Here is a 9586-nt window from a genome sequence, read left to right on the forward strand (position 1 = left end):
TTTATGTAATTCGTTGTCCTTAATGTTATTCAAACTCCCTTACCTAAAACGACCAAATCGATATCCGATGTGGGTAGAAACAGACCCGTGCGGAAGGAACCGAATATCTCTACAAGCGCCTTTGGCCATATTGAATGTACCACCGCTTCTATACGCTGCACTACCTCGTTGCGTATAGCATGTTCGGTGGGCGTGGGCAATACGTAATTGTAAAATTGTTCGATTTCCTGATGCAAACCGATAATTCCCCGTCCATACTCAAAGCTCGGCACGCGCCAAGGGCAACCTTTGTACTTGACAACTAATTTACCCATGTATTTGTTGAGGTTAAATGTGCTCGCCTTATTATCTACTATACGCCCAATTTTCCTGCGAGAGGGATTATAATAGCTTGGACGATCATGTGATGGCATTTTCGTGCTATTAATATCACCGCCTCCACCGCCTGGTGTGGTGGCTGGTGTGATGCAGTCGTTGTTACTCGTCGAGTCAATGGAGTTGTTGCTGGATGTATTGCCACTATTTGTGCCACTACTACCGTTGTTATTGTTATTATTATTATTGTAAATGGAGTTGCGAAGTCCCCCGTTGCCAACTTGCTGCAGCAGCAATTGCAAAGAATCCCGATCGCGTGCACTCAACGTGCCGTTCAATTTGCTATTACCAACACTTTGTAGTTGTTGTAATTGTTGGCTTTGTTGTTCCAACAACTGGCTCATATCATGCGCAGTGGTCTCCCAAATTTTACACCATGTGCGTAATGCTGGACCCTCCTGTTCCTCTTGAAACCAGCCGACAAAAGGATCCATTCAAAGCAGTCTTCTACTCACGGAACGGGAATTGTATGCGCAATCCGCTTGGAGTTTCGCGTCGTCCGTTGCGAAGCGTTGCGCCTTGAATTCAATCTAATGTTCTATCTTCAACTCGTTTTGCACTTTAACACGTATAACAAACGAAATAAAAAATTTCCTTGTAGAACTTTTGGCAGTAACGTGAAACACCGCAGACGCCAGCATGTGTATTTATCCACGAGATTAAACTTAAACGTGCTACAACCGTTTCTAATGACAACAGCTAAAATAAAAGAGAATGAATTATTAAGTACATAATTCCAATTATGTTAAGATATTAGATAAGCAATAAATGGGTGTGCCCATAAAGAGTATGTGTACCAGAAAGCCTATAGAGTTTCGTTTTTCATTTGTAAACATACATTTTCATGCATATTAACTAATTTCTAATTAATCGTAAGTAATTAACATACCAGATCACTTTCAGTTTCTGTGAACAATTTGTATGCAATTTTACACATTTTCCTAATAATGAGAAAAGGAAAATGTGATGAGGGTAAATTAATTGGCACTATATACCTACATAAATAAACTAACGACGAAGCAGTGCGAAGAAATATTAAATATATTTAGCCAAATAAATTGCGAACAACTCACGAGACATGTAAGGTACTAACTACAAGGTTGGCGATAGCAGGTGGGAATGCGATCGCATGGTGAATTAAGAAACGAGAAATTGAAGAAAAATTAGTTTTTTCGGCAATGTACGTGTATATGTATGTATATAGTATGTATACATACATATGTAAGTACATACGTACTAGCATTAAATAGTAGAAACCACCTAACCGCGATGATAGTGCAAAGAAGCAAGTGACGTGAGGTTACTGCAGCGTGAAGCGGCTAATATTGAATTGGCGTAAATAGCAATGTACGTAACTACATTTTCCATATCCCATTCAAATGCTAAATTATCTTCAAACAACAATTGAAGATGAAGCTCACTTCAGTAGCAAAAGAAGCTGAAAAAAGACGGCAAACAAGTGGTATGAAGTCGTAAAGAGAACTTAACCTCAAATAATTATAAGTACAAGATGAGTTTTAACGGATAGCTTGGATATCTTAACTATTTATCAGATACTTTCTAACATTTAGCCTGTTCCCATACTTCAGGATTTACACAGTAAGTAATGCATAGTCAAAAGACGTTCCCGTAAACCCATTTATAATAACTACAGTACAACCTTCGATGAACGAAAGACATTGATCATGCCACTTTCCGGCTATTTCTGACTAAATCCTAGAGTACTTGAACAGGCTATAGCCTATAGGATTTAGATTTCTACCACATTTATACCACACACGGCCACACGAGTGAAATATACAAGTCGCAATCCTTTTAATTGAACACCAACGATTAGTTGCATTATTCGCTTGCTTATTACCGCTAAAACAGTTAATGCATTTTCAATTGAATACAACAATAATCGCCGAAAAAATTAAACCGCACGAAATCCACTCCTATGATTTAATAAATTGTCTATTCACATTTTTAGCACTGTTGCTTTTGCATTTTCTTACGCATAAATTTGAGAAAAAAGTGAAAGAAAATAGAGGGAAAGAGAAATGATAAAACGCAATGACAACCAAACGCAACATGGCGACACCTAGCATCCACGGCACCGCACAGCAGCGAACAACGTCGTACGTCTTCACATCGAGGACTTAAAAAGACTTTATATGGCAAATAAGTAGAAAAATCCGTTGTCTACTAAATAAGTCATACAAATCACAGAATAACCGCTTTATTTTACGATTTAAACATTATTATTGCCTCTTATGAGCTCCGTAACTTCACACGTATACTTTTCAATGATTTTTAAAAATTATGAACTAATTAAAATATATTTTACAACAAACATTCATAATACAACCACTCACTTTTTTCAATACCTTTGTTGGTAATTTAATGTGAAAGAGCTTAGAACTTCTCCCATTCCTTTTGCCTTATTTATTGCGCAAAAATTAATTGTTTTTCTAAACTTCAGCTAGTTCATCCCTGACAGTATTAATACCCGAAAAATAGTAGAAAAAGAATTTAACTCGTTGCGTCTGAATGCGCGGCGTGTATACGCGCCGTGTTTGTGTATGTACGCGTGTAAAATGTTTTTGTATATATTCACCACAATTGAAACACCGAGTGGAACGTGAAGCGAGCGGGAGTGTTGAGTTTTTGATTCGAGGTGAAGTTGTTGGGTTATTACTGTAAATTGCCAGCGGAGCGCCCTTTCCAACTTTTTTCCCCTTCTCTAAAAAACTCCTGGACGATTGCCTTTCACAATCGGATTGCTCAAAGGCGTTCGAGAACTCTTGGGGTTTCCCTCTTCACACTTATTTCACACACTTTTTCTTTATAAAATAATGTGTAGCCATTATTTCACTCCACGTTTTTAATAGCCGAAGAGATAATTAGTACTTTTGTACACTTTTATTTGCGCTGAAAAAATCCAATAAGGCAAGCACTAGCCGACAAATTTTCAACCACGCTTCGAATGATTTTTTCCATCGTTCTACAATCCACAAAGCGCCGATGATGAAAGCGCTGCCAGCTGAATAAAATTTTAAATTTTCTTAACTGGCAGTCTTCACAAGCTTGCAAATCTCGCTTGCGTTGTGCTTTTTTCTCTCGAAAGCGAGATAGTTTTGTTGCGTGGGTTCTTGGCAGCATATTTTTTCATTTGTAGAATGTTGCCAAAAAATACGGCACGAGCTCTGCAGGCTAAATTTTCATTTTCCACCAAAATAAACGATGTTGCTGCTCTGAAGAATTCAGCGAAATGGGAAAATACCTGTCAAACAACAAAAATGATAGTTGAAAGCATGCGAGAGCTCGCATATCGCTCGATATGCCGTAAATGTATTCTTCGTACTTAAAAAAAATGTCCAGTTCACTTTTTCTTCAATTGGCTGCAACATTGAGATTCTTAGGCGAAGGTGGTTACCAGAGGTCGGTAGGGAAAGATGCGAACATCAGCTTAGGTCCTAGCACTGTTTCAAAAGTTATTGGCAATGTGCTGAACCAGAACTGAACGTGTTCGAATGGAAACTATGCCAAAATTGGATCGAGATAACTGTGCCAGAAAGATTTTTATTAAAAAAATAACGACACCATTAAAAACATTTTGAATATTGTTAATTGCAATATTCTTCTGTGCGCCACTTTCACTTCTTTTAAAATCTCTTCCATATTGTCGTGATGATGCCTAAAATCTTTTTTAATTACGTTCAACATTACATTTATTTTCTCCAAAGCGTTGACGAACGACGCACGCAAAAAGTTGAGAGATGTCAATCTTTCTGTTTTACTTTTGCGTTGGGCTTGCCCAACTTCCTTTGAACTTCGGACTGAAACCTGTGAAACTGTCAAATTAAAATTTTCCTCTCTCAACTGAGAGTAAAAGGAGAACAGATGCAGAAGTGCACGGGAACGCAAAAAGTACTATTTCCTGTAAAAACGTCAGTCGGTTTGTTTACATGTCATTTGTACAACACTGATTTGGCTGAAATATCACTAACTAATTATTAAAATCTATACATATTCAAATATTACGTTGTTTACTTCCATTTTTCTACACATATAGGCTGCGTTTCTTTATACATTCCGGATAATCCCATTTCACAGCCGGAATAAACAGAATGCGTTTGAAATATACGTCAACATATCATCAGGAACGTTCTAAAGAATAAATAAACAAAAAAGTGTATTCCAAACGTTCAGAATGAATAAAGAAATGCAGCCATAAGGTTTTTTGCTTACACCGCTTCTGTTTTCGCTTGGACATGCAAATCAGCTGATCGTTTGACACTTTTCATGAACTTATAGGAAAAAAAACTCCGGACTAAAGCCGACATTAGTCAAAAACGCAGAACGTAACTTAAACGCAGAATATGTACGCAGAATTTTGTCGATTACTGGAAAAAAATAAATTTTAAGCCAAAAATTCAATACAAAAACTTCAATTGTTTTAACTATAACCAAACATTTGTTTGTGTGTATATTCGTTTGTCGGTGCTATCAATTAAAATATCCTCACTTAATTAGGAAACAAAACAAACGGAGTTGATTACAAATTGATCCAGATTTCTATCAGCATCACATCGATGTTGAATTTGCGTAACTTTTCTTTATCCAAATAATGTAAAATAATGGCTGCATTTCTTTATTCATTCTGAACGTTGGGAATAAACTTGTTTGTTTACTTATTCTTTAGAACGTTCCTGATGATATGCTAACGTATATTTCAAACGCGTTCTGTTTATTCTGGCTGTGAAATCGGATTATCCGGAATGTATAAAGAAACGCAACCAATAAATGAAATCTCGATCGGTGATCACCGAAACGCAGCTAACCACTGTATACGCGAAAAGCAACGTTGCCACTTTTTCTCATTTAACCATAGGAGCGTTCCTTATCTCCCAGAAATAGTCAGAAAAAGTCCGAAGTAGTCAGATTTAGTCCAAAAAGCGTTCCTTAACTCGGAAATGACAGCAAAAATGAGAGAGCAACACTCGGTGAGAGTGACTCTCATCAGTCCGAAGTAGTCAGATTTAGTCAGAAGAATTTTTTCTGGCAAAATCCTGAAAAGTGTCAAACTCGACTGAATTTAAATTAACGGAAATTAAAGAATACGCAAAAAGTGAGAATAATGTAAAAAGTAAAAAAAGTGAATTGAAATTGGAAGGAGGCAAAAAATAATTGATATAGAAATTGTTTATTGTGCTTGTTCTTATTTGACGTTAACTTTGTTGTTGCCATTCTTTGGACTAAACATTTGGTTTTTTGCGTTCCTTTACTTTTCCTGTTATTCTCTTTTAGTGAGCGCATTTTGCTTACGCTCTGACATTTTGACACTTTTCAGATTTTAGTCCAAAAAGATAAGGAATGAACCTCATGTTTGAATCCATGAACCAAAAATACAAGATCAAGTAAGAAAGTAGCCACGTAAGGCCCTGTCTCCACAGGAAAACACTGATGTCGTGATAACCATGTCACAAAATATATTTCCAATGGAGACCGCCTATTTCTCATGTGCTGCAATATATGTCAGCGCTTATTGCTTGACATCTATTGCAGGCAATTCGATAGTTTGACAGCCATATTTTCCTTTGGAAAAAAACGTGCTGGTGGTAACATCGATGAAATTTTGATATTAAATCAAAATAAAAATCTGTTCCCTATTGAATAATTTATGATTACGTTTTAGGAAATTATTTAGTTAGTTTTTTTTTAAGATTTAAATGTTTTTAAACACCGAAATTGAGAGAATGTTGTCTGGTGGCGTCATGCGGCAAATGCTTATTTCAAGACATCAAAGTGCCCACACACAAAAACTTGCAATGACATTGCTCGTCAAAATGACAGTTGGTAGGCCATCGCTGTTCGCCTGTGGAGTTCTGCGGTAAGTAAGAACAAGAGAGTGAAAAAAGTCGATTTTTTAGCGGGTTCTACGCCATCTTGTTTCACTGGAAAAAGAGAGAAAAGTAAACAAAGCAAAGAAAACAACGAAAACCAAAATTAGCCAAAATTATTGTCAGCCACTTTAAACGCACAATTTAGGTAAAATGATGCAACAAAATGCTTTAAAATGTGTTGTCATGTTGAGTTAACTCTTCTTTACTTGAGTAAAAGTGTAAAATAATGGTGCTTGTTATGTAAACAAACGCTCAGCTAACGAACCCGCTTTCGCAAACTTTTTTCTCAAAACCAGTTACAAATACAACGTCGCGTTCTTACGTGATCTTGTATTTTTGGTTCATGGCATGGCACAATAAAGCTGAAATTAGTCGAGAACGCAGAACGTGTACTTAAACGCAGTCTGTATACGCAGAATTTTGTCGATTACTGGAGCCCTCAGTGTTGCTTACTACACTGTTGCCACTCTTCAATGCCTTTTCATAAACTTACCCTTTCAACCCCAATTTTTCGTGCTATAATAGATTGTAGCTAAATATAAACTACTTAGTTTTCAACAAAAACCTTATTTAATAGTAAATTTCAAATATTTTAAACATATTTTGAATAGGAACTTATAACTTTTTTACCATCTGCAAAACTGACGAAGTGGCAACCATCTAAAGAAGGAGAAATCAGCTGACACGGAAAAATCTAAATTCCGCAGATTTCTGCGCTACGGGCTACAACTACAGAAAAATTCTGCGGCGTTGAGTTTTCATTTACATGGCGCTTTGGTAAGACAGATCGTGTCAGCTGACTCGGGTTTACGTACCGGTAGGTTTACGTTCTTGACTAATTTCAGCTTTAACCATGTACCATGGTTCATGGTTTGAATCGTGGAAATTTTAGAAGATCACAGGGTTGCTTTTAGCATTTAGATTCTTAATGCAAAAATGGAGTTGCATTTAGGTGACGAATTTTGTATGGATAAATGTACATTTACAGTAGCATTTAGAGCTAAATGCGCTAAATGTGCTTTTACGCGTAAGCAAAAACAGCCCATAACCTGCCTTTAGTTTGACAGCACTTGCCGCAGAAATAAAAAATTGCTAGTGCTGCACGAGCAAGATGAAATATATTTCGGAAATCGATTTGCGCTCTTTCAGTTGCAGTCACACCATGCAACTTTAATTTCTGAAGCTGAGTTCCGTAAAGTGACAAAAAGGTTTTTGGCTCATCACACATGTAAATAAAATTTCTTTTTCTCAATTTGGCAAGGAATTCCGTAAAAAAGTTTAAATATTGCCACGTCTGACACGCTCTTATTTTTCGCATATGGCAGCGACCCTGCAGGATCAGCTGTTTGTGGATGGTTTACTTGTTTAAAAAATCTCCGCAAATTTTTTAGATTTTTTGCTTTTAGCTAGATTTGCACATAAATATTACCAATAAGCAAGTTATCATGGATGACGCAGAACTTACACGGTAAGCGCTTAATACATATTTGTTTTACATAAATTCACCGTTAGTAATTTACAATTATAACAGGTTGGCGATAGCGGAAATCGTTCGCGAAATGGGTGAACTCAAAGAACTCCCAGTGCAGGAGCGCAAGATAAATCCGATAGCAAAGCCAAATAAACGTTTTCTTGGGCGCACATTGAACTCTGTGATGTCGCACAACAAGCGTGAAAACGATCGAACTCAGGAAAACTGTCGAAAGAAATTAAGAGAACTTGACGAAAGGCGTGGGCGAAAGTATTCTAAAAGTCGTTCTTCCAGCGGGGATCTCGTTTTGAGTAGTTCAACAGACGGTGATCGTCGGAGAAACTCAATGAAACGAAGAAAAAAGCGTAAGAAAACGATATCTAGAAAACAAAAAAAAGTAAGAAAAGTGAAAAATAAAAGCAAAAAACGTAAATCAAATAGACGTGAAAGCAGCAGCAGTAGTAGCAGCGAAAGTAGTTGCAGTTGTAGTACAAGTAGGAGCAGCGATCGCAGTAGAAGTAGAAGCATAAAAAGCTCAAGGCACGAAAAGCCCATACAAGCACCAGTGACCCCAAATGAAGAACAGGCTTACTATGAGCATGGTGTAAATGCTGCGCTAGAACTGGATGCGGCTTTAATGGCCGATAGCTATAGGCTGCATCAAATACAACAACTAATGTTATATAGTGCACTGATGGCAGGCAATGAAGTTGCTGAAGTTAATGCTTTGCAAGAGGAATCCCAAATAAGTGACGTCGATTTCACTGAACCTCAACTCGATAAAAAGTCTATTTCTAGTCATGCCTCGTCGTTGAACTCAGAAGATGGAGACTCTGAATGTAGTGAAATTTTGCAAATAAGTTTATCATCTGCAACTTCAACTAGTAGCAAAGATGATGGTCGTAAAAATTTGCGAAAAAAGCGTATGAAGAAAAAAGAGCGCCTGAAGCAAATAGAATCAGCTGGCAATGTTAATGGAGACATTTTGGAATTAGATTCAGATAGTTCAGAAGCTTCTGCTAGTCCAAACGATGTAATACAGGTAAAAAGTGGTGATTGCATTTGTATAGATTCCGAAACAGACAATGACACAAATACTGATCAGCAAAGCAGTTCAGAAAGCTCAACTAGTGAAACACAGAGCGGTATGGAAAATAATACTAATGATATTTGCCACGCTGCAGTTGAAACTGTGACGCTATTAAGCTCTTCGGATAGCGAAGTTGAAATCGTATCTGATAATGATGCTAAAGCAACAGTGCAAGAAGAACAAGGCAGTCATGCGCCTTGCTTAATGAAAATAACTAAAGAGAACCCTAAAGAAACCTTGAACTTGTCGAGCTCGACAAAAAATATTGTCGAGCCAGAGAGTTTAATGCCGCTAGAAACAAACGTGTCCAACACATTAATATCAGCGTTTCCGGATTGTCCGACATTGATCTGCTTAGAGCAAATGCAACGAATCGACAGAATACTAGGCAAAGAATCGACGGAAGTCCATGATGTAAATACAGAGGCAACAAAGCCTTCACCTTATTCCCCAACAATATGTTCGGTAGAATCGACACCATCTAGCGATGCGACAAATAAAAGCGACATATCACTGGGCGAAACCGATGGAAAATCAATTTTATCAATTCAAACGGCGACGGTTATCGGTGCCTCTATGTGTGAATCAGCAACACTCGACCCACATATAGACACAGTTGCATCGGATTCTCACTCTAATTCGTCGACAATATGCACAGGCAAAGCTCTCCCTAGCAATACGATTGTGATTGACATCGATGCGATGGAAGAATCAATAGATTCATCAAATATATTAAACCCATCGACTTCATTTTTACATAAG

General features: G+C 37.4%; 2 protein-coding genes across 6 annotated transcripts in view; one reads left to right on the plus strand and one right to left on the minus strand.

Moving 5' to 3' along the window:
* LOC118733308 (non-canonical poly(A) RNA polymerase protein Trf4-1) overlaps positions 1 to 3346 on the minus strand; it is a 79352-nt gene extending 76006 nt beyond the window's left edge. Inside the window, exons 1-3 of one of the 5 annotated variants that reach the window (XM_036462658.1) lie at positions 2975 to 3346; positions 2733 to 2850; positions 44 to 1074 (exon numbers count right to left, since the gene is read on the minus strand). In XM_036462658.1, coding sequence (XP_036318551.1) covers positions 44 to 809 — 766 coding nt within the window. In that variant the 5' untranslated portion in view covers positions 810 to 1074; positions 2733 to 2850; positions 2975 to 3346. The other 4 variants (XM_036462662.1, XM_036462660.1, XM_036462659.1 and 1 more) reach the window with 4 other exon arrangements.
* A 4254-nt stretch (positions 3347 to 7600) lies between these two features.
* LOC118733311 (clumping factor A) lies at positions 7601 to 9580 on the plus strand (the record flags this gene model as incomplete). The annotated part of the gene is made up of 2 exons (XM_036462666.1): positions 7601 to 7731; positions 7795 to 9580. Coding segments are annotated over exons 1-2 (1809 nt in total), but the record flags the coding sequence as incomplete, so codon positions are not given.
* Between the last annotated feature and the right edge of the window lie 6 nt (positions 9581 to 9586).

The sequence above is a fragment of the Rhagoletis pomonella genome, unplaced genomic scaffold (genome assembly GCF_013731165.1).
Source record: "Rhagoletis pomonella isolate Grant_MI unplaced genomic scaffold, Rhpom_1.0 Rhpom_scaffold_00002, whole genome shotgun sequence".
In the NCBI taxonomy this organism is placed as follows: domain Eukaryota; kingdom Metazoa; phylum Arthropoda; class Insecta; order Diptera; family Tephritidae; genus Rhagoletis; species Rhagoletis pomonella.